At 55.6% G+C, this 26946-nt stretch overlaps 10 protein-coding genes across 10 annotated transcripts; 6 read left to right on the plus strand and 4 right to left on the minus strand.

Annotated features, from left to right (window-relative positions):
* Nucleotides 1-142: 142 nt before the first annotated feature.
* On the minus strand, nt 143-2742 carry CLUP02_00236 (BRCA1 C Terminus domain-containing protein; the record flags this gene model as incomplete). Its single annotated transcript, XM_049279288.1, has 3 exons — nt 143-772; nt 820-2170; nt 2222-2742. 3 exons carry the CDS (start codon nt 2740-2742, stop codon nt 143-145), a joined length of 2502 nt encoding a protein of 833 aa, XP_049135245.1.
* Nucleotides 2743-2805: 63 nt separating this feature from the next.
* Nucleotides 2806-3327, plus strand: CLUP02_00237 (uncharacterized protein; the record flags this gene model as incomplete). Its single annotated transcript, XM_049279289.1, has 4 exons — nt 2806-2873; nt 2936-2962; nt 3031-3146; nt 3227-3327. The coding sequence occupies 4 exons, from the start codon at nt 2806-2808 to the stop codon at nt 3325-3327; spliced, it is 312 nt and encodes a 103-aa protein (XP_049135246.1).
* Nucleotides 3328-3419: 92 nt separating this feature from the next.
* Nucleotides 3420-5225, minus strand: CLUP02_00238 (GMC oxidoreductase; the record flags this gene model as incomplete). The annotated part of the gene is made up of 1 exon (XM_049279290.1): nt 3420-5225. The coding sequence occupies one exon, from the start codon at nt 5223-5225 to the stop codon at nt 3420-3422; it is 1806 nt and encodes a 601-aa protein (XP_049135247.1).
* Nucleotides 5226-5248: 23 nt separating this feature from the next.
* CLUP02_00239 (cytochrome P450) lies at nt 5249-7928 on the plus strand (the record flags this gene model as incomplete). The annotated part of the gene is made up of 8 exons (XM_049279291.1): nt 5249-5259; nt 5365-5475; nt 5532-5734; nt 5801-5954; nt 5981-6399; nt 6455-7185; nt 7238-7517; nt 7576-7928. 8 exons carry the CDS (start codon nt 5249-5251, stop codon nt 7926-7928), a joined length of 2262 nt encoding a protein of 753 aa, XP_049135248.1.
* A 227-nt stretch (nt 7929-8155) lies between these two features.
* On the minus strand, nt 8156-9618 carry CLUP02_00240 (short chain dehydrogenase; the record flags this gene model as incomplete). The annotated part of the gene is made up of 4 exons (XM_049279292.1): nt 8156-8334; nt 8537-8822; nt 8958-9242; nt 9502-9618. 4 exons carry the CDS (start codon nt 9616-9618, stop codon nt 8156-8158), a joined length of 867 nt encoding a protein of 288 aa, XP_049135249.1.
* Nucleotides 9619-11578: 1960 nt separating this feature from the next.
* On the plus strand, nt 11579-12846 carry CLUP02_00241 (uncharacterized protein; the record flags this gene model as incomplete). The annotated part of the gene is made up of 3 exons (XM_049279293.1): nt 11579-11731; nt 11944-12317; nt 12381-12846. The coding sequence occupies 3 exons, from the start codon at nt 11579-11581 to the stop codon at nt 12844-12846; spliced, it is 993 nt and encodes a 330-aa protein (XP_049135250.1).
* A 1950-nt stretch (nt 12847-14796) lies between these two features.
* Nucleotides 14797-15870, plus strand: CLUP02_00242 (uncharacterized protein; the record flags this gene model as incomplete). The annotated part of the gene is made up of 1 exon (XM_049279294.1): nt 14797-15870. One exon carries the CDS (start codon nt 14797-14799, stop codon nt 15868-15870), a length of 1074 nt encoding a protein of 357 aa, XP_049135251.1.
* Nucleotides 15871-17774: 1904 nt separating this feature from the next.
* CLUP02_00243 (FAD binding domain-containing protein) lies at nt 17775-19676 on the plus strand (the record flags this gene model as incomplete). The annotated part of the gene is made up of 3 exons (XM_049279295.1): nt 17775-18975; nt 19039-19318; nt 19388-19676. The coding sequence occupies 3 exons, from the start codon at nt 17775-17777 to the stop codon at nt 19674-19676; spliced, it is 1770 nt and encodes a 589-aa protein (XP_049135252.1).
* Nucleotides 19677-21544: 1868 nt separating this feature from the next.
* CLUP02_00244 (uncharacterized protein) lies at nt 21545-23168 on the plus strand (the record flags this gene model as incomplete). Its single annotated transcript, XM_049279296.1, has 2 exons — nt 21545-21615; nt 21719-23168. 2 exons carry the CDS (start codon nt 21545-21547, stop codon nt 23166-23168), a joined length of 1521 nt encoding a protein of 506 aa, XP_049135253.1.
* A 192-nt stretch (nt 23169-23360) lies between these two features.
* Nucleotides 23361-25291, minus strand: CLUP02_00245 (major facilitator superfamily transporter; the record flags this gene model as incomplete). The annotated part of the gene is made up of 2 exons (XM_049279297.1): nt 23361-24587; nt 24821-25291. 2 exons carry the CDS (start codon nt 25289-25291, stop codon nt 23361-23363), a joined length of 1698 nt encoding a protein of 565 aa, XP_049135254.1.
* Between the last annotated feature and the right edge of the window lie 1655 nt (nt 25292-26946).

Below are 26946 nucleotides of genomic sequence, written 5' to 3' on the forward strand. Positions count from 1 at the left end.
TATTCCTCGAGCCGGGTCGTAAACAAACACCAAGTCCCAAGGTCTTCACCCGAAAGCAGCACAACTCCATGCCATCCCATGTATACATGTACAATCCAAAGTTACCAACTACCTTTAGCCATCAAGCTGAGCGAAACGAACATCACAGGCTCTTTTGGAAAAAGTTCTTGGCGAGGTACTTCTCGTCAAAGGAGACTTGCTGCTTCATGGCGACATCCAACAGCCAGTCCGCTGCGACGATGCGTGGCTCCATATGGCCCTTGCGGGCCATCTCCTCAAACTTGGGCCAGAGGGACCGTTCGTCGGCACTATTGGAGCTGAGAAGATAGACAGGCTCTGGCGGCGCGCCTCCGTCCTCCTCTTCCGTCGTCGGCTTAATGGTCGTGCCGCTGCGCGCGCGATACAGCTTGAACATGGCTCCATTGGCCTCAGCGATAGCTTTGTAGCTTTCGGGTCCGTTGCAGATGTTGTTAGTACAGTACACGGGGACTGTCCACAACAGCTTCCCGAGATTCGCTCTCGCACGCGAGACTGCCGTCTCGAGCTTGACGCCAAACTTGGCTTCGTTTTCCTCGTCCTTTAGGAGGAAGTCGTCGGGGTCAGGAACCTCGCCTCTCTCGAGAGCCTCGTCGATGAAGTTGGACGATAGGACGGTAGGCCCTTTGGCCAGGGTTTTGAGGAACTTGACAGTCCGTACCATATGGGGAGCGGCGAGATAATCGCACGGCTTGTCGTCTTCTACTATCATGATTCCCATGTCGCGGAGTTTTCTCTGCGAACTGTTAGCCCGGCAGAAAGAAAGGAATTCAAAAGACTTACCCTCTCTGTATCCTCCTTGGACTTGGCATTGACCCATCTCGTGAAGCCCGTCAGCACGATCCTCATCTCCACATCTGGACGTAATGATTTCCGCTTCTTGGAAGGCCTTGAATCTTCGTCCTCCTCATCCACTTCCATTGCCTGGGCTGGGCTTGATGTGCGACCCCTTTCTCTGTCGATTTGGTCTGCAGCACGCTTACCACCCCATGGGCCCTGCTTATCCTTGCTGCGCTTCTTCTCCTTCTCGTACAGCGCAATATCGGGGGCGATGCGCTGTAGGTTGGTCAAAGCCTTGCTTTTGGCGCTTCGGCCTCCAGTCGACATTTCCGAGGGCAAATCATTCTCCTTTCCGCGGCCGCCTTCCTTAGGGCGTATAGGCGTCATGAAGCTGTCGTCGATAGCCTCTTCACTCTTGTCCTCTTGTCTGCCAATCACAACCCCTTCGGCAGGCCCATGCAAGTACGAGTTCTCCTGAGCAGCTTCAAGGATCTTGCGCTTCCGTGTCGCTTGGGGCGACAAGCCCTCTCCACCACCCGGGTAGTACGTTTCTCGCAAGCAATACTCATCAAAGAAGGTCTGCCCGATTACCTCGCCCAGGTTCGTGCGAACGGGGAAATGAGAGTATTTGGGGACAGTAACCCTCTGCATCTCACACTTGGCGTAACTCTCTTCGATCCACAGGTGGTTGACCGTCTCGATGTTCCAATCCTTGGCCGCCTCATATTTCTCACTGCTGCTCCTTGCTGTGATGAGGTGTGTATTCTCGGCCTTCATCGTCTTGGTGTATGTGGCGCCGGTCGCCTTGATCAGATTTTCGAGGTATATGCGAGCGTCACCGCCGTAGTTGGAGAGACAAATCTTGAGACCTTCGAATCCGGGGATGCCATTTCTGGGAACCGGGTAGTGAAGTAGACGGCGGAGCGGAGACGTCCATTCATTATGCGTTATGAGGTGGTAAAGCCACGAGAGATTGCCAATGTCCTTCCCTGACTGAGCAGCCTTGATGTACTGTTCCCCGTCACGATACTGGCAAATAAAGTAGTCGCAATCGTCAACATTGTCGACCACCTTGCCACCGCCATTGTTGATGAGTTGCTTCACAGCTTCCAGTGATCGTGGGGTAATGCTGAGATCCCATGAAAGCATGACATCCTTACCCCGAAATATCGTGGCTGGTTTTCTCGGACCATCACTGAGATGGTTGGGGTTTGTTGAGGTCGCCCCGTTGAGCTGGTCGTATGTGGGAGCTTGCACTTCGCCTTGGTTCTCATCGTGGCTAAGAATTTCGGGATTGGGGAGCAGATAGGGGCCTTCGGGTATACGTTTGCCAAGCTTGAAGCAATCTTCGAACCTAGTGTATGTGTAAGAGGTGGCTCGAAGCATAAGGACTTTACAGACTTACCAGTGGGGCAATACAATCTTGCAATTGAGGCCCTTCTCATTGGCGATGACACATTTAGGATCTTCCGTAGTCAGAGCGCAGATATGAGTGGTCTGTCGTGTCACATCGGCGCCTTCCATGCCGCCCATAGCCAGCGTAGCACCAATGATGGTCTCCTTGTCGATTTCAGGCAGACCAGCAGTTGTGAGGATGACCTTGGAAAAGAACATGCGTGGATCGGGAGAGTATGGCCGGACCTGTGCCTGCTTGTTCTTCTTGACTGATGCCTTGATCCAGTCGGTATTGACGACTGGGATCATAAAGGCCTGGGTCTCGGTGAACTGGGGAAAGTCGATGGTGTTGGAGATGATGTGAGAAACCGCTTCGAGTCTGAGGGAGCCATCGCGTCTTGGGTCGAGGACCGTGCCGCCACGACCTTCAACAATGCCGGCATACTCGCTGATTTCTTTGGGAGCTAGGTGGGCACTCGGCACAAAGGCGAAGGTACATTCTGCGAACAAGCCCTTTGCCTGTTCAGCCATGGTGGGCAATCGGGTGAGGCATGCAATTAAGAAGAGCTAAAGAGCTGGCGGGCGTCGGAGTCGATGTCAGGGCATACGCAGGACAATATCTTGAGGTTTGCTGTCGGAGTGTTGTTTGCGCAGAAAGACCGGTGTGGGTGTAGCCTGCAGGCAATTACGAAAGGTGAAGGCGATTTTGACGCGAAATTGTTAGCGACGCGGCCGGGTTGGAGGACGCGAGGTGAGCTCGCCGTCACGTGTAGCTTCCTGGCAAGGTACATTTGTTTGGGTGGTCTCGGTGGGGTTGAGGAAGTACCGGTACTTTATCCATTTAAAGCGCGATAGGAACGCGTTCAAGGGAAGCATCCGCCAACCAGCTGGCCATTTGCCGCAAGCCGCCCATCAATGTGTAATGACATTCTTCGGTGACATTCTTACCCCAAAACAAACTACAACCTTAATGCGACCACGATGACATTTGACACCATGGACGATGTTTCTGCAGCGAAGTCTGTTTATCAATCATGGCTTTCGAAGTACCTGTTCAAAACCCAATTGCTGCGCTCACCACCTCATGATCCCTGCTTCCATCCCACTCAGGGATAGAACTCGATTTCACCGAAATTCTTCGTTGCTATGATACTTCCAACTTGAATGTACAACTCGAGGCCTTACACCCTATTCATTACAAATGGCGCCTATAGACTCGACTTGATCAAATCGGCAGCCCGCTCGGCGATGCCATAAACGGTTGCCTGAGGGTTGGCACGCACTGTAATGGGCACAATGGAAGCATCAGCCACCCGCAAGCCACGGATTCCATGCACCCGGAGCTTCTCATCTACCACTCCACCAAGCTCCCTAGGCATCATGGAGCAAGTACCCGTGAAGTGATGAGCGCCAACTGCTGTCTTACGCACAAACTCTTTGGCTTCCTCGAGGTCTGTCAAGGCGTTGGCAGGGTTGCGCTTTCCGCTCGGCTTCAGTTGACTGTGGAGCGGCTCGCTTGTGGCGATCTTCTCCAGGAGCTGGACATGTCTGGCCAGAACCTCGACGTCGAATGGATGCGATAGGTACGCGGGGTCGATGGCGACCGCTGGCGATTCAAGGGACGCAGAAGTGATGTGACTTGACCCTCGCGACAGGGGATGAGCGAGGAGGAGCGCTATTGTAAAGTACTTTTCCTCGCCAGGCGGCGGCGCTGCCATAGTTCCGTCTCCGCTGAACAATGCGAATCCCGGCAACGACAGATAGTACCCCGACGGTTCCGAAGACGACGTCAGGACGGATCGCACGTATCCCTCGAGAGTCTTTGTGAACTCTGGTGTCGCGCTTGTTTTGGGGCCGCTCAACTTGTCAAGAAGTTGAGCGATATCCTTGTCAGCGAGCAGAGGAAGCTGTGCAGTCGCTACAGTGCCGCTTCTCGAGAACGGTCCAGTGCCCTTACCATATGCCTCCATCGCAGCTCCGACGGCAGCCGGTTCCTGACGAATAATGCCATCCATGGTGTCAAGCTCTGGAAGGGCCTCAAAGCTTGCGCCGACCATGACGTGGTTCTGCAGGTTTTCGCCGACGTGCGGGTTGTCGAGAACGATCTCGATGCCGAGTTTACGAAGAAGCTCCCCATTTCCAACACCGGAAAGCTCAAGAATCCGTGGCGAGTTGAGGGTGCCAGCAGTCAACACAACCTCCTTCTGTGCTGTTGCTGTTGTCGTCTCCCCATCCTTGGTATATTGAACGCCATCGGCAACAATTTCGCCAGCCTCTGATCTGAAGACAATCTTCTCTACCAACGCTCCCGTCACAACCGTCAAGTTGGATCTAGACTTTGCCGACTGTAGATACGCGCTGCCGGCGTAACTCCTCTGCTTTGTCTCCGGGTCTATAGTGTCCGGTGTGAGACTGCTGCCGACTCCCTGCCCACTTAAGGGGTCACAAGAATCCGGGAAGCCCAGACTACGGATCGTATCTTGCCAGATTTTGGGCCAGAAAGACTCGACGTTGTCCGGCAGAGACAACTTCAGTGGCCCTGTGCCCTCACCAGAAGCGATGGAGTAGGCCTTCTTGGAGGCTTCGTTGAACGTAGGCCAGTCCCAGCTGGGGTTGCCCAAGCTGGCCCACGCCTCAACGTTGGACCGGGTGGTGATGGTAAAGGAGAGGCCATTGAGTGCACCTGAGCCGCCAAGGAGACGACCTTGAGGGACAGCAATCTCACGACCACCTAGGCCATCCTGAAAGCAATTCTCTATCAGTAAACCGGACTCCCAAAAAGCAGCTGCTGTCTGAGAAACACTTACTTGGGGCACCGTTCGGAACTGCCAGTCAGACGGCGTCTTGACAAGACTGGGACCCAGTGCGGGAATATTGACTCGAGGGTCTGCCGTTTGGTCTTCGCCCGCCTCCAGCACTAGGACCTGGACATCTGGGATCTCGGACAGACGAGTGGCAACTACTAAGCCGGCGACGCCGCCACCCACGATGATAAAGTCGTACTTTGCAGCCATTTTGAGAGATGGTATGATGAGTAATGCGATACGAGTGATTCTGCAAAAGCAAAAGACTTCGTTGGAACTTCGGTCACTGTTAAATCATGGCAGGATTCCGAGCCCGAGACGTCTAAGATTGTGTAGGATTGCGGCAAAGCATTAGTCGCCGTAGCGCCGAGCGCTCATCCGGCATCTCCCCCGCTGGCGGCCGTATTGCACCAACATACGACACTGAGCCGGCCAACCGTTTCCGGTACCGTTCAAGCAGGTTCCACTGCAGGATCGCATCCTTACGACTTTGTTTCTGCATCAGGGGTATGACAGTTTGGGACGCAGACCCTCTCACTTCCCTGGACCCCGGTCAACGACCGTCAAGGGACAACCCAGTCGGTATACGGATATCAAGGTTATCGGGATGACCCATGATCACCGCGGCGCGATATTCATCTATGTACCTTTGATCAACGAGTACGGCCTCTGGGATAGAATGGAAGACGTTACGACGCGTGCTGGATTACATCCCAGTTGTTGGACACTAGTCAGTTCCTGTGGCATGCTGTTACCCCTCAGGTAACTCACGACAGATTGTCGAGGGATGGACTGGACCCAGCCGTGGATGGCACTAGGCATCATGTCAGGTTTCGATGACTGCTCGACTGGCGGATGTTTATCGATTCCGGGCTCAGGACGAGTTATCGGCGGTAGACTTCAAGGGAAGAGCGCCTCGAGCTTGATGGAAGTAACCAAGTGCAACACACAAACTTCATCATGAGTGTTCTTCTCGATTCAAGTTACCAGGCCGTCCTGGTCTATGTCCTCGGACTCTTTTGTGGCGTCGCCGTTCACTTCGGCATTTTTATTCACGGAGAATGGCATGTACAGGCTCCTCAGATTGCTCTGAGTCACTTCTGGCTGTTCTCTTGTTTCGCGGCTCTCAGCCGTTACTACAAGGGCTCAGTTGTTGGTGATCTATGTCACTCCCTCTTGATACTATCCGCTGGTTACCTGCCTGGACTTTTTACCAGCATCATCCTCTACAGATCCTACTTCCATCGTTTGTCAACTGCTGGCTTCAAAGGCCCATGGTATGCCCGAGTCACCAAGCTGTGGCACGTCTGGGCCTGCAGAGGCTGCAAAAATCATCTGCTCTTGGAGAATTTACATGAGCAGTATGGAGACTTCGTGAGGACAGGTAAGTAGCCATCCGGAACAAACTTGTCTGAACTCTCTGTTGATAAGTTAGCCAGGGCCCAGTGAAATCACTGTTTTCCATCCAGGAGTCTTCATGGCTGTAGATGGTCCCCGGTCTGAATGCATCAAGTCTGAGTGGTACGACATTCTGCACCCCGATCGTGCGCTTGTGACAACACGCATCAAGCCCATTCATGCTGCCAGACGGCGTGAATGGAACCGTGGATTCTCGGCACAAGGTATTTACCCCATAGATCTTCGGAATCATGAGCCTATCTCTAACGAGCCGTACCGCACAACAGCCCTTGTTCAACACGAGTCAAAGATTCTCAAGTATATTGAGCAGCTGGACGTCTGCATCGAGGCGGATGCCAAAGCGCACGTTGCTTCGGAAGTGCGGAACCTGTTCTTTTGGTTCGGGTTTGATGTCATGGGAGACTTTGTCTTTAGCAAGTCGTTTGATATGCTGCACCAGCAGCAGTGGCACCACATTATCGTGCGGCTGCAGCGTGCTCTCTCGCTGCTCGGACCGTTCAGCCCTGCTCCATGGCTCATCCAGGTCGGCTTCAAGCTGGGACCGCGAATCAGCGTTCTCAAGGACTGGTTCGACATGGTCGCCTGGTGTGAGAAACAGATGCGTGTTAGACTTGATGAAGGAACTCCTAAGCCAGCCATTCCTGATCTCGCCTACTACTTGATGGAGCTGAACGACAGCCAGACTGAGCTCAAGGATCGTTTGCCATGGCTTTATGGCGACAGCTTGCTCGCAATTGTTGCTGGAAGGCAAGTCGATTTCTCCAATCTCGTGGGCGCTCATTTATTGACAAACATACAGCGAGCCGACGGCTGCTGCCTTGATTGGTATCTTCTGCGAGTTGGCTAAGCACCCTGAGCACGCCGAGAAGGTCTATGAAGAATTGAGAGACGTCGATGCTACCAACCTCAAGACTCTCACGAGCCTCCCGCACCTCAATGCTGTCATCAACGAAGGTCTCCGCTTGTACCCAGCCCTTCTCACCGGCGGGGCCAGGAAGACGACGGAGAACGGGGCCACGATCGGTGGGACATTCATCCCGCCCGACACGACAATCATTGCCCCGCGTCACGTTATATCCCGAAGTAAGTAAATTCATAGAGGGCTGCTTTCGTCAGTTCTCAGCTCACACATTATCTACAGGGGAGGACTGCTTCGAGCGCGCCAACGAGTTCATCCCTGAGCGATGGAGTACGCGGCCAAAGATGATCCGCAATGTTGCAGCTTTTGCGCCATTTGGAACAGGTATGGCGATCTTTGTCTTTTGTCTGCTATATGATAGCTTTTGGTCGACTAATCCGTCTCTTGCAGGTCACCACAGCTGTCTTGGCCGTTTCCTGGCCACCGACACTATGAGATTTGTTGTTGCCAGACTTGTGAAGAAGTACCATTTCCGCCTCGCACCAGGAGAGACGGGCAACCGAGTCTTTGACGACGTGAGGGATCAGTTCACCTCTAATCCGGGTCCCCTGTCGCTATGTTTCGAGTTGAGGTGATTATACTATGTTTAGACAAATTAAGTATGTAGTCACTTAGAGTTTAGCCAAGGTAACCAAGAAGCAAATCGTATCATTTTTCATTTATTTCTACCCAGTGTTCAACAAATGTATCTCCAATGCCGAGGTCCTATTATTCATACGTAAGAACATTGATATATTGGACTATCTCTGGGCGAACATGGTGAGCTACCCGTGAGGTTGCTATCGTCTATTCCGGAGCTATCTCAAGCAAGGCTAGTGTATGGCCATCCATTGATACCGCTGGTCAGCAGCTGACCAGATTGGATCGCGCTGGTACCCTTTTTGAGCTCTTCGACGTCCCAGTTGGCCCAAACAGTACGACCATTGAGGAACGCCGCCTCGGGACTTGCTAGCCACACCGTGAAGTGGGCAGGGAGTTGGACTGCAAGCCAGCGCGCGGGATGTCAGCACCTTGTTCGGCCCGCTAGAGCTGCAACGGGAAGGAGAAGCAGGGTTGTTATGAAGGGGGATGGAGAGGAAGCGAGTGGAGGGGAGTGTCGGGACGGAGAGGGAAATCTGGGCAGATGGGTGGACAGGGGAGGGAAGGGTCGTAGCCTAGTATGAAAAAGACAGTGGAACTGCACCTTTATCCATGGGGAGAGCTTCGGCCTTGGCGCCACTCTTGGTGAAGATGTCGGTCTCGACCATGCCCGGGTGAAGGGTTACTGCGAAGATGTTCGGGTTTTCCGCCGCTAGGAACTCGATGATTTTCGTTTGAGCTAGCTTGGACGCCATGTAGGCGGACAGACCAGGCAAGGCGACTGCCGGCAACGCCGTTGTGCCGGTAGTAAGTGCGACGATGGACGCATGCGAAGGGTTCGCCGTGGGGAGGAACACCTTGCTGACGAGGTATGTTCCTTTGGTGTTTGTCTGTCAGGTCGGTGTAAGTGCTCGGGCCCTCTCATTCACTTTCACTCCCTGTCTCTCTATCTCTTTCTCGCTACCGACTTGTGTGGAGAGAGAGAGAGACAGAAAATTATCGTCGTTAAGGGTAGTCTGATTTACCTCAAAACTCTGCCACCAGTCATCGGTAGCCGACCCTGCGACGGGCGACGGGCTGGACACATAGCCAGAGGCCAAAACAAGAATATCCCACTTGCCGATCGCGGCTGCCACCTTGATCAACGTCTGTTCGTCAGTAATGTCCACGGCGTGAACATCACTCTGCACAGACGACGGCAAGGAGGCGGCCGTCTCGGCTATGGCGGCCTCTGTGCGGCCCAGGAGACTGACTCGAGCGGCCCCGGCAGCAGCAAAGGCCAGGGCGGTCTCTCGGCCGATTCCACTACCCTATCAAGAGAAGGACACAGCGTCAACAGAGAGGTTCCTAGGTAAGTAAGGTACCCGTACGGATATATTGCGGACACAGAACTGGCGCGATATAGAGTTGTGACGGGGGAGGGCCAAAAGCTCCGATCTTTTTGGATCATGGCCAGGCATATTCGGAGGCGAGAGGTCATCACAGAGGGGCCGTGGACGGGGGGCTGGGCGAGGGTCGATATTCACAACCAGGGGAAAGGGAGAGAAAATTGGATATCGTAGAACTTACCGCGCCTGCCACGATGATCGTCTTCCCCGCCGCGCTGAGCTCCGGGCGGGAGGGCGAGATAGCCTCGTAGGTGTCGTTGCGCCATGTCGGCGTGACGGAGGGCAGAGGGGGTTGCATCTTGACTCCTTTGAGCGATATTGGATTGGGATACCGAGAAGAAGGAGAAACGGTCGAGCCGAGAACGGGAGTATGTTGCGTCAGCCTTGGAAGTGGCGAGATACAAGATTTCAGCGAAGCCAGAGAGCTATGCTGGATGTATGGATAGATTGAGTGAAGCGTGGGGTAGGTAACGGGAATGCCAGAAACAGTCTCGAGCTATCGCGAGCTAGGCCCTGTCTTTTTATCCCCCCCTCTCTCCCTCATTGAGCTGAGCTAAGACTCAAAAGTTCGGGATTTTGTTTACAAACTCCGTGATATGCAGCGTTGCGGCGCAGCTCGCACCGTTGAAGACGCCATGGCTCTGACTAACCGGTTGGTTGGTTGGACGGCGATGTTGTCTGCTCATCTTTTCATGAAGGATGCAGATAGCTGACCGGTAGACAAGCTACTCAGTAAGAACGAGCATTCCCCACCGGCAACTCGGGGACTTTGGTGAAACCTGAGATTGAGCAACAAACTGACACCTGTGCCTTGCATAATCACCGGAAGCGGGATAAACGTAAGCCTCGTTGCAACATCACCATGGCCGTCAAGGTAAGGCAACGTATGCACTCTTTCCCCCCTAGTAGAAGGTGCAGACTGCCAGACAACCCCCGTGGTGGGAAGCATTGCATCCAAACGGGTTAACAAATGCGCGGCGCAGCGGTAGGTGGCAGGTGCTGCTTTGCTGAAGACAGTCTTTGTCTTTCACATGGTTGCTTTTGTGGTTTCTGTGGGACTCGGTCTGCTATGTATGGCCCGTTGACAAGGGTCTCTGAAAGTTTGATATATCAACTTGCAGAAACTCCACTTTGAAACTCCCCCCACACCTCGAGACTCTTGAATAGACTGGGGAACGGTTGAACCCCTGCAATGAAAATGGTAGAGCGGGGAGGCCAAGTCTTCTCAGAGTCCCATCATACCATGGGGAGGGGGGACCCTCGTTAGACCGGACAAGACTTTGGGACTGGTAAGTTGTAACTTGGCAATCCTTGAGGGTTAATGAGGCTGTGGAGTTTCTCTATCACGTACATGACGAGTTCCCGATCACATCTGAGAAGAGGACAGTCATGTGGGAAGAGCATGGTTCCCTATCGATATTACCCACACGTGCAGCAACACCAGGCGGGTGGTTGGTCCTAAAAGACGACGACTGCCACGAACCATTGTCTATTACTATTCAACTATCGCTGCTTGCAAGCCTGCACAGTGACCAGAAAGTGGTAAGTGTTAGAGTGTGAGTGGGGAGGAATGGGATGAAAGAATGCAGTGTCATGCAAGCGCGGAAGTTCAGAACACTCTTACTGAATCATGTCATCCCATCTTGTCTCCCTTCGATCAGATGAGCAGAAGCCTCGCCAGGCAGGCTTACCTACTGGGTTACGTGCAGGAGGAGGAGACGAAGAGGGAGGGAAGCATGGTTCGGCAAAGTAGTGCAAAGTACATTCTGTCATACTTGCATGGCCATCTCTCACTCTCATTCTCAAACTAGTATCAAAGTGGCCGGCAGACACACCAATAAGCTGGGAACTACCGCAGAGTAGGGTGACATCGACTTGTGTCTCATCGTCTAGCTCCCCCTTTCGTCCACTTCTTTTTTGGGGATTCCTGGCCGTGATTGATAGACGCGGGAACCACGTTTCGTCTTTGTGGGATGAGAGTAAAAGAGAGTGTGTGTGAGAGGAAGGAGAGGCAAAGCAGGGTGGCGACATGGCAGCCGGCGGCTTCTCGATGCGATGAGCGTCGTTCCCGCACCCCCCATAAGAGATGAAGGCATCCCCCGCGCGTGCTGGGACGCGAGGGCGGATGTCTATCGGGCTGGTATCCGGAAACTATCTCTCTCATTGCTTGTTGGCATTTGAAGCTAAGGCAGTAAACCAAACTGACTGGGCCCAATCGCATTACACACTTTGAAGAGCAGAAGCACATTTCGCCCATCATGCCTGGTGCCGGCTCAAGAGGCATTAGCCTCTTAGTTTGGATTGTTGTCTTCACCGTTGTCGATGCTTCGTTTTTGTGTCTGCGAGCTTGGTCAGCGAGGGTGATGAGGAGATCATTCTATTGGGATGACGGGATGATCATCTTCGCCTTTGTAAGTCCATCACTCCTACCTTCTTTGATACGGGACTGACCATGGCAGGCCAACATTGTTGCGCTAGAGGGTGTTGTCATTTGGGCCATTTACAATGGCTTGGGCAAACACACCAATGAGTTGACTCTGGATGAGTATGCTGTTCAGTTCAAGGCAAGTTAGATATCTCATCCCATCTACTTGAACCATCTCTAACACTTGCTTTCTCACAGCTCATCCTCGCCAGTGGTGTTACATGGCTTCTGGGAACCGTCTTCATCAAGATGGCCATCTTGTGGCTGTACACTAGAATCTTTTCCACGGCAAAGTTCAAGCGCTGGTCGCATATTCTCATGGGCGTGACGGGAGCCTACGGTGTCGCGTTCCTTATCCTCTTTATGAGTAGATGCTCGCCCATGTCTCAGCAGTGGGCGCCGGTCGAAGGTGGTCACTGCCGCGATATCACTGTCGACCAGCTCGTCTCGGTGACCATCAACATCGTCGTCGACATCGCCATGACCGCACTGCCGATGCCGGCGCTCTGGGGTCTTCAGATGCCCCTTAGGAACAAGATCGCCGTCAGCGCCATGTTTGGCATGGGTTTTGCGTAAGTTGTCTCCTTCTCTTCTCTCTACATAGCCCTAGGCAGTAGCTAACTTTTATATGCCAGAACTATCGCAATCATGATTTGGCGTCTAGTCAACACGGTCACCACCATCGGTGACCTCGACTTTGTCTACAACCTGCACGACATTGGCCTCGTCAGTCTCCTCGAGCTCTGGATCGGGATCATCATCGCATGTCTGCCGACCCTGGGTCCTCTCTTCAAGACCTATGTCAAGCCGGCCGTCTCCAAATTCGGCTCCAAGCTGACGAACCCGTCAACGGACAAGGGCGGCCAGATCAACCTCAAGGATTTGACGAGCAGCAGCGGCGGCCACAGCATCCGCCACCCCCGTCGAACGTATGACAAGCTTGGCGACAATACCTCCGTTGTGGACCTCGAGCGCGCCGAGCTGACGACAAAGTGTCAGTTCTCGCCAGGAGCCGAGGCCCCCAGAGGTAGCAGGCCCGTCATCTATGTTCATCAGGACATTGCGTCGCAGGAGACTTGGAAGCGAGGGGCGCAGGCTTGAGTTCGTAGACTAGGATCAGGGTTAGGGAAGGAAACGGGGAGTTACGGCCGATGGATGAAATTTATTCGAGATATGAGATATGTACACTTCTTGACGTACCATTTTACTTTGTAACTATATATTGTTTCTTCGTGTCTTCACTTATCAAAATGTTTTCTCATTAATCACTAAGGGAGACATTCGAACATTCGCATTACATCTTGCAGTCAAGCAGCTTCGAGAGTGTCTCATACATAGTGCTTGCACCTGCAGACATCGTACACACTCTGGAGAGACTTCCGGGAGATTTTCCAATAAATCAGGGCTTTACAATTACTTGCAGCCAGACCTCCCTGGGTGTCCGTGTCGATCACTTCTTCTCGGAAAGCGGCACGCCTGACTCTTACTCGCCCAGCAACGCCCAGACAGCGTTCCTGACCAGAGACATGGGGATCCCGGGAACCTACGAGAAGGGTAGAGTTGGGAGTTGGGACGACAACAACATCGACCCAGCTCCACGGCGAGGGGAGGGGAATGGGGGACAGTCTGTATCACACTATCTGCCATACGCTGAGCCCCATCCCGCCGGTAGTGGGCAGCCAAGTTCATCAAAGGACGAAGGACAAGACCAAGACCAAGGCCCTCTTCGTGTTCAGTGACTGATTACTGGTTCCAGCAAGGAAGAAGCTTTTGGTCCTCACGCCTTTTAGAGTTACACGCGCGGGGACAAACTGGAGTCAGGTCGGATGAGGTAACGGGAACTCACAGACGAGGTTCGCGAGCCTTTTTTCTTCAGAGTTTACATCCGAGCACCTTGCGAGAACGACTGGACCCAAGTCAGGGTAGAACGTATCCACATAAAAGTGTACCTGCCTCTTTAATATAACGTTAAACTCTCATTCGCTGCGTGGTCAACACACCGTAGACACGTGAGGTTTCGTGAGACCTGGAATATGGGTCGAGATGCAATCAACTTGCACTCTTTTCACTGTTTTCACTACGACATCAACGTAGCACCACCGCTTCCCGATCTCTTATGGATCACAAGAGTCTGGATCGAAACTCGTGTGTCACTAAATGTATCCATAGCTCACTATCCAGAGTCCGCGTACCGGTGGAGAGTGGAACTCAAGGCCATCAACCAGGAATTGGCATCTGTTAGACTTTCACGATGCAGCTTCGTCTTCTTCCGGTTACCAGTTTTCTTGATCCCCAGTCCAGCGGGAATGCTACGACTCTTAAACGGAAACCGCTTCAGGGAACGTTTCCTTGAGGGATCCCTTGCTTTTCACCACGACTTCTGGTTCAAACTCTGGCCTCTGGTTGGTTTCGCGACCTCTTCCGCGACTTCGTCTGCGATCCGCGAGTGACTGTATGATTCAATATCGCGCGAGGTATATCGCTTAGCCGGAGCCGGGTATGATCGTTCAGGGGTCACTACATATTGCATATTTATTGCCTGCCGTTCAAGTCACAGCCATGTAGTGTATCGTCTCTCCGCAAGATCCCTCCAAAGTCCCATCTTCAAGGCTTCCGAGGCTATGGGGTCTTGAACATGCGTCCTTGACATGACCGGGGCCAGCTTCCAAGTACCGACTAACAATTTTGACATTCGTCGATAGAGGCAAATATCCAGACTGGAAGTTGGGGGAATCCGGCATGTGTTGCCAAAGGTGGATGAATCTGAATCATGAGAGCGGTGAATGGGTTTCGCCACGAGGCCTCTCTATCCCGAGGCCGACGATGTTGTTGACCATGTCGACGCTCGGCGGGCCTTTATCAATGGGCCGTGATCGCCCCCTTTTTGATATCAGGAGATGCCAAAGAGGGTCTCTCTATGTCTCTCGTGCTTCAAACTGCAGGTGTCAAACCAAACTGTCGGATCTCAACTTTACAGCATATTCTTCATCTCCTTTCTTGCTAGAAGCCAAGTTCGTTAGCAGACCGCAGGACGGGGCCCATCATATCATCATGCAGCGTTCAGGCAGCCTCGGGGAAAATTGTCCCCTCACGCTCAAACACGCCTCGTTTGAAGACGAGATCGCGTCGAGCAGCACAAAATCCTCTTCCTCCTGTTCCTCCTCCACTTTCACCGAGGTCCTTCGCATACCTCGTCTGATCTGGGACTTTACCGAGAGCAACTTTGCCACATTCGTCCTACCCAACACGGCCTTTGGCCTCCTGGGCGGGCTCACCGGCGCGCCCCTGACCTCGGGCCACGCAGCCACGCTCTCCATCGTCCAGCGCTTCCCTCTGGTGGTGGCCTTCAACTGGTACAGCGTGCTCATCTTCGACCTGGCCAACCAGAGGGGGCCCGAATCCGTGGCCGAGGACCTCGCGAACAAGCCTTGGCGTCCCATACCGGCGGGCAAGGTGACGCCCGAGCAGACTCGAAAGGCCATGCTCGTGGCCATACCCGCCGTGCTAGCCCTGAACTACGTGCTGGACGTCTGGAAGGAGGGCGTCTTCATCCTGATCCTCACGTGGCTGTACAATGACCTCCGCGGGGGCGACGAGCTCGTCCGGGACGCCATCATCGCCGTCGCCTACTTCCTCTTCAACACGGCCTCCCTCAAGATTGCCATCAGCGGCGGGGCAGTAGCAGAAGCAGCAGCAGGGGCAGCAGACGACGTACGCGTACCCATCACCATCACCCACGCCGGGTACGTGTGGGCGGGCATCATCAGCGCGGCCATCCTGACGACGATGCAGGTGCAGGACCTGAAAGACCAGGCGGGCGACCGCGGACGGGGCCGCGCGACGGTGCCCCTATTCTTTGGCGACAGGGTCTCGAGAACGTCGCTCGCGGTGCTGGTGCCCTTCTGGTCGTGCGTGTGCGTCTACGTCTGGCACATCCGGTCGTCGTGGGCGGTGCTGCTGCCCACGTTGTCGGGAGCCATGGTCGTCGCGGCGGTGCTGCGGACGCGGACCCCGGAAACGGACGCCAGAGCGTGGAAGCTGTGGTGCCTGTGGACGGTCTGTCTGTATTCCCTGCCCCTCGTCGGTGACGGTTTCGTGTCGTTGGCGTCGCAGCACGTGGAATGAAGGGGGGCGTGGAGGAAGAGAGACATTACCTGCAGTTTACGGAGTGCGGATTCAGGTACGGAGTACTCCGTAACACAGAGCAAATTGTCATTATTGTGTATGCAGAGTTTCCGTTTGAAGGAGTTAGTTGTTGGAACTTGAGAATCCTTGGAGGCTGTACGAGTCATTCGGAAGATAAGTGACAACCGTACGGGATCTTCATAGAGCACCGCTTCGGCTAAGAGTCGGCAGATGGACTTGGAAAGAGATGCTGCTATCTAGTATCCTTGAACCCTTGATGTGCGTGATTCTTTTTGAAGTTGGACAAGGATCACGAGTCAAGCGCTGGCAGGGAGCGGGCCGCGGGGGGCCAGGATTGCAAGCGCGGCGCCAGGGGCGTTACTTGACTTTTGCGTGTGTTTTGTAAGTAGGCTAGTACGGATAGATGAACCGTCGTAGCTCTAAACGTATCCGTACATAGTAAACGGTGATTAAAGACGCCGTGTAGATTGGGAAATTGACTCGTCGAAACTCGAAAGCGACTAGGAAACCCGCGCAGCGGGAGGATCACTTGGCTGCCTCCCTTCCCCTCCTTCGTTCCTAGTGTCGTGAGCAACTAGTCGATGATCGTGGAGAGTTGTCTTTTGACTCAAGTGATTACGGAGTAGTTGGGTTCGACCTCATCAACTTGCCAGGTAACAAGGTACTCAAGAAGGGCGTTGTTGCACGAGGTTGTCTTCGGCCGGACCATTGGTTTCCGTCCGGGCTCGGGTGGCGTCCGTCGACCCGGAGCACCCGGGGTACACCCTCCACGGTGCCTCCACGGTCCCATTGCTGCGCAGTGCCCACCTTTACAGGTCCTTGTAAGTTGTAACCGCACACGTAGGATGAACGGTTGACACTTGACAGGCATTAGTCCCAGTACCGCCCTCATGGTTGCGGGCGGCCGACCTCTTCAGTCTGCAGTCTGCTGAATGTAGTTTGCTGTGCAGGAACGGACAGGACGTCGTTCGTTTCCACGGGAAATCTCCCCTGCAGAGTCCCCCAGATATGCACGGCTGTTAGTCAGTTTAGTGCGGCTTTCTCAACTTCTTGCTGCCAAACCTCAGACGGGCCATGGACGACGACGGTTCATCCTTGCTTGCCAGCAACCGTTCGTGTCAGGGACAACCCCTAGATGAGAACACCGGCGATACTACCTGCCTATATTAGCTTTACATGAGTTGTGCTTGCATCGTCGAAACCGTCTCGCCAAGTTCCAACAAACGCGTGATTAGTCCCCGCAACTCGAGACGGCGAATAGAGTTTACCTGTAGGCGTTGGCCTTTCCGGAAGGTTGACATTGAGGTATATTCCTATTCCCCCTCATCTCTCGGAGCCATCCATCGAATCGAACTCGCGACCTCTTGGCCCCGGCTGGCCCCTTGAGGCTTCGAAGGAGGGACACGCGGCAACCCGTCCCCATCTTGTCCCGTTCCGTCCAACCTTTCCACCGATTCTCATAGCCCTCCCGGCCCTTCTCAAGGTCTCGCAGGGTGAAGAGTCAGGCACATGCTTGGTTCACCGTTCGGGGGCACTATCTTCTCAATAGCTTAAAAGTTTCCTTCCCACAACTGCTCGCGTGGGCGGCTAGTATTCGTGGGCCATCGTAGTCAATATTGGCATGGGTGGTAATCAAACTATCGTCAGCTTCCTGGCTGCAACCGGTAGTCTCATTTCGTGTCGTTGATGCCTCTTGGTTCCGTCGTTCGTGACCTGCCTGATAAATATGTAGCATCGAAGCGCTGGTGTTGCATCGTGAGAGAGGTCTCTTTCTCTCCTCACCTCCAACCTCCAGTCGTTCTTTCTCACCCTCCCTCCCTACCTCCCTCTCCTCTCACTTTGTGTGACAGCAAGTGATTGTGACCCCCTCACTCTTTTCCAAAATGGTGTCTCTCCTCAGCTTGCTCACCCTCGCGCCCGCGGCGGTCTCGGCCTTCTCCATCGGCCGGGCAGGACCGGGCACCGGCATCCGACCGGGAGGCCCGTTCTTCGGCGGCCACGACATCACACAGAGAGCCACGGACTGCCGCTGCTTCCCCGGCGAAGAATGCTGGCCGACGGCGGCCGAGTGGTCGGCCTTCAACACCACAGTCGGCGGCCGCCTCATCGCCACGATCCCCATCGGCGCCGTCTGCCACGACAGCACCTTTGGCGCCTACGACGAGGCCAAGTGCACAGCCCTGCAGAACAGCTGGTCCGCCTCCGAGACGCACATCCAGACCTCGTCGTCCGTCATGGCTGCCTTCTTTGCCAACCAGAGCTGCGACCCGTTCCTCGCCAAGACGGACCGCTGCGTCATCGGCACCTACGTCCAGTACGCCGTCAAGGCCGCCAGCGCCGACGACTACGCAAAGACGATCCGCTTCGCGCAGGACTACAACATCCGCCTCGTCATCCGCAACACGGGCCACGACTACCTCGGCAAGTCCACCGGTGCCGGCGCCCTCGCGCTCTGGACGCATCACCTCAAGGACATTAGCGTGCTCGACTACAAGTCCACGGCGTACACGGGCAAGGCGCTCAAGCTCGGCGCCGGCGTCCAGGCCGGCGAGGCCCAGTCCGCTGCGCACGCCCAGGGACTCGTAGTCGTGGGCGGTAACAGCCCTACCGTCGGCATCGCGGGAGGCTACACGCAGGGCGGCGGCCACGGGCCCCTCGTCTCAAAGTACGGACTCGCGGCCGACCAGGTGCTTGAGTGGGAGGTCGTCACCTCCGGCGGCAAGACACTCGTCGCGACTCCGACCTCCAACTCGGACCTTTACTGGGCGCTTTCCGGTGGCGGTGGCGGCGTCTACGCTGCCGTCTTGTCCATGACCGTCAAGGCCTACGCCGACACCATTGTCTCGTCGGCCAACCTGACTTTCACCAACTCTGGCGTCACGGACGATGTGTTTTACGGCGCGGTGACGACCTACCTCAAGACCCTCCCTGACATTGTCGACGCCGGTGCCGTCAGCATCTGGCTCCTCGCCTCGGGTGTTTTCCAGATGCAGCCTACGACTCTGCCCAACAAGACTAAGGAGGAGCTCCAGGTTCTGCTGCAGCCTACCCTCGACGCTCTCGATACTGCCGGTATCACCTATGGTAAGTTAGAGTCCTGAGTCAGAATTTGGAAGGAAGACAGAAGGATAATAACACATGCCGCAGACTTCAACATTGGCCAGTACACCAACTTCCTCGACAGCTACAACGACATGAACCCGGAGCCCGCTGTGACCGAGTTCAACATCGGCGGCCGTCTCATGCCCCGCACCCTCGTCGCCGACGACGCCTCCGCGGCCAGCCTCATGACCGCGCTCAGAAGCATCCTGGACAACGGCGGCATCATCTCGGGTCTCACCATCAACGTCGCCCGCGCCGCCAACGCCGTCGCCAACTCTGTCAACCCGGCCTGGCGCACCGCCCTCTTCTCCGCCGTCGTCGGAACGTGAGTCTTGTCTCCCCCTGCTCTCTCACACTTGTGAACAGCGTAGTACTAACACATCTCATGATAAAGTGCCTACAGCCGCACCGACTTCTCGACCCTCGTCTCGGGCCAGACCACGGTCACGGACACGCTCATCCCTGCCCTCAAGGCGCTGACGCCCGGCGGCGGCGCGTACCTCAACGAGGCGGACCGCAACGAGGTCGACTTCCAGTCCACGTTCTACGGCAGCGCAAACTACGCCAAGCTCAAGGCAATCAAGAAGCTCTACGACCCTTGCAGCACGTTTTACGCTCTGACGGGTGTCGGCAGCGATGATTGGGAGGTGCAGGGCGACGGCCGCCTCTGCAAGGCTGCGTGAGTTGTGAGCAAATAAAGGATGAAGATGATGAGTAGAAGAAAAGGAGGCACTCACATTTACTTTTCTTGAATTATCGCGTTTTCGTAATTTTAATATCAACATGAATTCGTTTAGTGCCTCAAAAATGGAGTTCCTGGAATGGCTTTCTTGTTGATGAAGTGAGATGGATGTGAAGTGAGTGAGTTGCAGTGAAGTGAGACGTTTCAACCATGTTGATCATTCTCAAGCTAACCGTCGACCAATCAGGCGTGAGAAGTATGACGGATTGAGCAATACGTTTTGCAGAGCAATCAAACCAATCATATCTTCTCTAGCTCCTCACGTCGTTTGATCAGCAATATCTCGCTTATGACACCCAACTGAGGGAACATTGAGTTGATTGAGTTGATTGAGTCGATTGAGTTGATGGACCTTGTTTAAGGTATAGTGGGAATGGCAAGGCGGTAAGAAAGCTCATGTGTCACACCCTCTAGATAAGCACCGTATATAAGGTAACCGAAATCGTAAGTCCTTGAATAGAGCAAGGTTTTGAGTTGCAATCTATCCTGTTTTCCCATTGCAATGGATTCCATCTTGGTCTCTAAGACGAGGCAAAGTCAAAAGGTCGCTGCAAGCAACTAACTAGGTAGCAAAACCCCTTAGTGCCTGGTATTCATCACACGTCTGCCCTTTTCAGGCTCTACCTGCCGCCTTGCGAGTGTTACTCATGAATACTTCCTAGGCCCGAGACACGACCGCCGACCAGGAGGTATTGAAGGACGACTTCAAGATGCCCGACATTCCTAACATGTATTGCGAACACCTTCAACAATCCATCGATATCACTGTCACTGGTGACACCCGTCAGTTCAACGTCCCTCGCGCGTGCACTTAGCACGCCGAGGCAGCTTGTGGAAAGGCCACTTCCGGTGCCCGCTGTGCTCGCTTTTATAACGTGCTCGACCCATGACGGATCTCGTCTCTTGGCCTTTTGAGGAAGTTTTCTCTGGATTACGAGGCATTCAAGGCGAAAGAGGGCAATATCGGCTCTTCCAAATAGCCAAAGATAATGCTCACTCATGTAACAAGTAAACTAGCTGTCGCCTCCAATTTCTGCATTATCACGAAATCCCGACCGGAATCTGGACAATCCCTTCGCATCCGTATTCGGTTTCCTCGCCCATCATTCGGCTTGCTCGGCTCATTTTCGACGTGGCAAACACCACAAACCAATGGGAACCCGACCGCGGGATTGGCCCTTTGGGACCTGCATACCGGGATCTGACGGGGCTCGTCATTCGCTGACAGTCCAGATCTCTCAGTTCTTGGGTGCGCTAATCAGTGTGGTACCATATGGAAGTCGTCGCCCCGACGCATGTCCATGGGTTGTTGTGAGTGTCGTTGACGTATTCAATATGAGCTGCGCCTCATTTCTCGGACTTTCATGGTGAACAACCTACGGTAAATAATTGAGACGAGAGACCGGGCCCCCGGAGGACCAGACGCTCCCGGGGACCCGCTGAGACGGCGGGCGGCCGTTGCCCTGTGGCACACACCACAAGTTTCCCAAATAGGCAGTGACCTCTCCAAGGTACCTAACTAAGCTTCCCGTCCCGCCGGCGCCGCGCCCACCCCCCTTTGACCTGTGACCTTTGACTTTCCGTCTGAAATTTGTACAAGTCGAGACTCACCGCCAAACATCCCACCACCACCACCACCACCACCACCACCATCAATTCCCCCCTCAACGCTCGCTTCTTCTCCCTCTCTCTCTTCCTCGTCATTCGCTTACCCCGTGCGCAGCCGTCGAACACGGGGATCTCCTATATTTCCTCCATCTACTCGTATTTTGTAATCAATTGAGCAAGCCACCTCTACAGCAAACAAACATGATCGCAGCGCCCTGGGATAAGGTCCCTCCCCGCGAACAGCTCTTCGTGCTGGTCACCGGCGCAAACAGGTGAATCACCACAGCCCGCCCCTCCAGCCTTTACCTTTTCTTTTTGATATCTACTTCGACTCTACCTAGACATACAGTAAGCTGACAGGCAACGTCAAACCAGCGGGGTCGGCCTCGGCATCTGCGAACGCCTCATCGACGACTTCCTCGCGACCCGGCCCCTAACCTCCCACCTGATCCTCATCCCGACCACCCGCTCCGTCCGCAAGTCCCGCGAATCCGTCGAGTCCCTCCGCCAGCACCTCCGCCGCACGGCAACCACCTCCCCGGCCCTCCGCTCCCGCGCCGGCTCCTCCTACTACGACCCCGACGACACCCTCGCCCGCGTCCACCTGCTCTCCACCCAGCTCGACCTCTGCGACCTCCCCTCCGTCTACGCCTGCGCCGCCAACCTCGTCGCCGGCACCCTCACCGACCCGACCGACCCCGTATCGCCCCCGCGCGCCTACAAGATCCCCCGCCTCGACTCCGTCATCTTCAACGCCGGCTTCGGCGGCTGGACAGGCCTCGACTGGGCCGGCCTCTTGACAGACACCTTCACAAAGGGCCTCCTCGCCGTCCTCACCTGGCCCTCCTTCAAGCTCGCACGCCCCGGCGCCGTCCTGAACCAGCGACCCGTCCGCTCCGACCTGGTACCCACAGACTCCCCCGATAACCCCCTCTCTCTAGCCTCCGCTTACGATACCAAGCCCTCCTCCCCCGTCCTCGGTGAAGTCTTTTGCGCAAACGTTTTTGGCCACTACGTCTTTGCCCATGAGCTACTCCCCTTGCTAAGCAGGGCCACACCCGAAGAAACACCAGGCCGCGTCGTCTGGACGAGCAGCATCGAGCCTCAGGCGCGCCACCTCCGCCTCGACGACTTCCAGGGCGTCGAGACGGAAGGGCCCTACGAGTCCTCCAAGCGCCTGACGGACGTGCTCTCCCTGTCGTCCCACTTACCCGCCACGCAGCGCATAGCAAAATCCTACTTCACACCCGAAGACCCCCAAATCGCACAGCGCCTACCAGTTCGTCCTTCCTTTTATCTCACGCACCCGGGCGTAGTCGCCTCCAACCTGTTCCCCGTGCCCTTCCCCTTTATCCTCTTTTGGGCTTACAAGTTTGCGCTCTACCTCGCCCGCTGGCTGGGCTCGCCCTGGCACCCCGTGACGGGGTACAACGGCGCCGTGGCGCCCGTCTGGATCGCGCTGCAGGACGACGAGACGCTCGAGGAGCTGGAAGCGAAGAAAATAAAGTGGGGGTCCGCCGCGTCGTTTTCGGGACGGCAGGACGTAAAGAAGACAGAGGTGGAGGGGTGGGGATGGGAGGGCGCCGTCGAGGACCGCGAGTCGCTTGCGAGAGATCCCGCGACGGGCGTGCTGCGGAAGGCTGTCGGGCGGAATCCGGGCGCGAGGGACTTGACCAAGGAGCAGCTTGTCGATTTCGAGGCGTTGGGGGTGGATGTCTGGACCGAGATGGAGAGGTTGCGGCACGAGTGGGAGGAGTTTCTCGATATTCGCGGGGAGGGCGTCAACGGTCACAGTCGCACCAACGGCAATGGCAAGTCTGGATGACTTGGAAATCTGTCTCGGGACACGAGTTATGAGATGGGAAAGACGTAAGACGGTTTGTTTTGAGAAAAAACATATATGGGGGGTATCCAAAATTAACTATATAGCACAAAAGACTAATGCCTAATTACCAACACGACAACAACAAGTCACTCTAGCACTACGTATGGCATCCATACCGCGACCAGAGTTCATCTACGGATTCGTCGTCTGTCGCGTGCTCTGCTCATCCGACCTCACGCGTCGGAGACTGACCCTATCGCTCCGCCCAAACAAGCCCAGACACAACGGCAGCGGCACGATGGCGAGAGCGACGACGGCCTGGAAGACGAGCGCATTCTTCATGTTCTTGGGCGGGTTCGCTCCGGCGCCCGCCTGCAGCGCGTCGGAGATAATGATGAAGACGGCGCCGAGCAGTTGTCCGCCCGCCCAGGCGATCGTGCTCGTGACCTCTGGGCTCACCGGGTGACTCAGCTCGATGAGCAGCTCCAGCGCGACGGGGACCAGGGAGAAGGACGCGGCGCCCAGGACGGCGAGGACGACGTAGGGGCCGGCGATGTCGCGCGTCTCGGGCATCCAGATGAAGATGAGGTAGCACAGCCCGATGACGGGGACGGCCACCTTGATGGCGGGGATGAATTTCTTGGTGCGGTCCAGGATCGGGGACGTGATTGCGGACGCGACGAGGCCTACCACGATCAAGAGGGCGCCCGCGATGCCTGCTTCTTCGTCTGTGAAGCCGTAGGGCCCCATCATCTGGTTCAAGAGGGAGGAGATGGAGTTGAAGAAGCCGACGTAGAAGGCGTAGGGGACGAGGATGAGCCAGAGCTCGAGGGAGCGGGAGACGATGCTGAGAGAATCCCGGATGCCGAGCTTGAGGGTGCGCGAGGAGGGCGCGACGGGGGTGGGCGGCGCCGCGGGGATGAAGAAGGCCGGCAGGGAGGCGACGGTGGAGATGACGGCGACGTAGAGGACGCCGGGGGACATGTCCTGCGGGTCGGCGACCCAGAAGGGCACGATGAGCTGGCCGAGGGCGGCGCCGAGGGGGTTGGCGAGGGACGTGAGGGCCGTTGCGGCGACGCGGCCGCGGTTGGTGAACCAGAGGTCCGAGTAGCGGGTGGGCGCGGCGAGGACGAAGGGCTGGGCGAGGCCGGTGAGGATCTGGCCGAACATGACGACGCCGTAGTTCCCGCCCGTCGGGGAGCGGGAGTGGCTGCCGGCGAAGCGGATCCAGTTGCCGACGAGGATGAGGGCGGCGGCGGTGATGAAGGAGGGCTTGGGGCCCATGTGGAGGATGCGGATGGTCAGCGGGAAGATTGCGACAAAGGCGAAGAGGAAGGCTGTGGAGAGCCAGTTGATTGCGGACTCGGAGACGCGGTAGTAGGTTGCTGCGTTGGAGGCCACGGGGGCGAAGGTGAGCCACTGCGGGTGGTTTGGTGTTAGTATCTTTGGTCTAACTGTGATATTGAGGTGTTGGTGTTTTGGTGGTTAATGCAGGACAGGTAGCAGGAAGTGATTAGTCGTCAGCCTTGTTGACGATGTGCTGCACGATCGATGGTGGCTTGTCTGATGTAGGTACCCGTATACCCTTTTGCGATTCGTTTATAGTTGGCCCAGAAATTGACAAAAGGTTGGAAGAAGATATCTCGACTTACATCCCACGAGACAATGATGTTGAGCAACGTCAACTGCGCGAGACCGAACCAGCGGCGCTTATACGTGCGATACTCGACGGCCGTTCCCTCGAGGACGCTATTGTTGTCGCCGTCGATAATACCACCACCAGCGACACCACCCGCCCCCGTGATGTCGTTGTCGCGAGACCGGGAGTCCACATCGCGGAGGTGATACTCCTCGTCGCCGAGCTTGCCAAAGCCGGAGCCGGGGTGGGCGTGGTTCGGCATTGGCGTCGGGGCGGCGGCGGTGTGGACGGGGGATTCGAGAGCGGCGTCGACGGTAGCGGGGTCAGGGTTCGCGGCCGTCTTTTCGTTCTCGTTTACGCCGGTGTGAGGTGAGGTTGCAGTAGTGGTGGTGGTGGTAATGTTGTTCGTGGTGTCGTTGGTGGGAGGAGTGGAGTTGTCGACCGAGGGGTCGTTCTCCTTCTTCTGACGGCGGGAGAAGTGCATTTTGTGTGCATGTGTGTACCGGGTCCCAGGTGTCTTTTAGTGGGCGCGAGCGCCAAACGGGCCAGAACTTTTTGCGCGCTAGGGAGCCCGATCTTTGGTTGTAGGGGGGGCGTCGGGTGTCGCAAGTTTTCCTGAGACAGCGGGTGAGTGGGCGCAGCCACGGAGCGCTGGGTTCGCCCGGGGCAGGTTGTGGACGGTGGATTAGCGGGCAGGCGGGCGGGAGATTGGCCTAGGCGTGTCTTGGCAGGGAGTTCCTTGACTTTCGAGTCGTTCCACGCTTTTATCCTGCGGGATTGTGGACTTGTACGCAGTAAAGCCTGTGATTGTCGGTCGTCCGTCTCGAGTTCCTCCTATTTCCTCCAAGGCTCTCCAGCACTGCGTGGAGATGGGACGGAGAGCAATGCGCTGGGTTGGGGAGGAGAGAAGAGGGTAACTGGATAAGCCCGCCCGTAAATCACAAAAAGTCGTGCCAAGAGCCCAAGAGGAGGGAAGGATGGGAGGGAATGAACAGGGCCAGGGAAAAGAAATAATAAGCTGAAGAAGAGAAAGCGGAAAGGTCGACTTAAGAAGAAACCTGCCTGCCCCGAACGGAATATTGGCAGAATCGACAAGACGCGGGACGTGGGAACAGGAACAGGAACAGGGGGCCACAGATGCAGTGCAACTGATGCGGCCGATACCCAGAGAAGGTAAGCTAAGGTATTCGATCAATCTCCCCGGTCTGGACTGGTGTGTACCCTGTGCTGTTTTGCTGGTGCCGTGGGCCGTGTATCTTGGTCCAGAACGATTCTTCACTTTCCTGATCCTCTCAAGTTTGCATTACACTGGGGGGGGACATGGCGCCCAAACTCTCCACCTCGCGTGCTTTCCACGAAGCATTGGCGTACGACCATTCATTATCCCACTTGACCAAGATTCCCGTATGGAACGGGGTAAGGCACACCAAGCGTCGCGAACCGAACAAAAGACAGAAAGAAGCAGAAAGAGGGGAACGAAGCTACCCAAGCTAAGCTCAGATCCAAATGAACCACTCACTGTACCCAGAAAGCTTGAACTGCAGCATCGTAGCATTCGACAATGGGCTCACATGCCCACCCGCCCCAGCCGAGGACCAAGAGATATGCACGTAGTACCTAATGAACTTCGTACCTACTAACCCATCATCTCACATATCCCAGAATGCAACCAACAGAGTCGGGGTCGCTCTCAAAGTTCCTCGAATCCGTACTGGTACGGCGCAGCAACCGACGGGCGACCCTTCCCCGTCCCCCCTCGGCCCTCCCCCATTGGCCCGCCTCCCCGGCCGAATGCCTCTCTTTGGGCCACCTCCTCCGGGTCCCATCCTCCGCTCCACAGGGTAACATGCACTCGGAAGGGGGGCCTATCCCGAACCTACATGTCTGAGCAAAAAGCGTCTCGAGAGTCGAAAAAGGATGGCCATTGTCAATTGGAGATACATCCTACCTGAGCAACGCCAAAAACTCTCTTTCTCAAAGTAGACGAACAAGAGTCAGATAGACTTGAGAAAACATGGCTACGGTAGCATGTGTACACATCTCTCGACTACCCAATCGTCTCATCTACTTCGCCGCACACGAGCAGATTTACTGCGTTCCCAGTGTTCCCATGCCCGTCCTCCGTCGTCGCGCCATAAA

Source organism: Colletotrichum lupini, chromosome 1 (assembly GCF_023278565.1).
Source record: "Colletotrichum lupini chromosome 1, complete sequence".
Taxonomy (NCBI): domain Eukaryota; kingdom Fungi; phylum Ascomycota; class Sordariomycetes; order Glomerellales; family Glomerellaceae; genus Colletotrichum; species Colletotrichum lupini.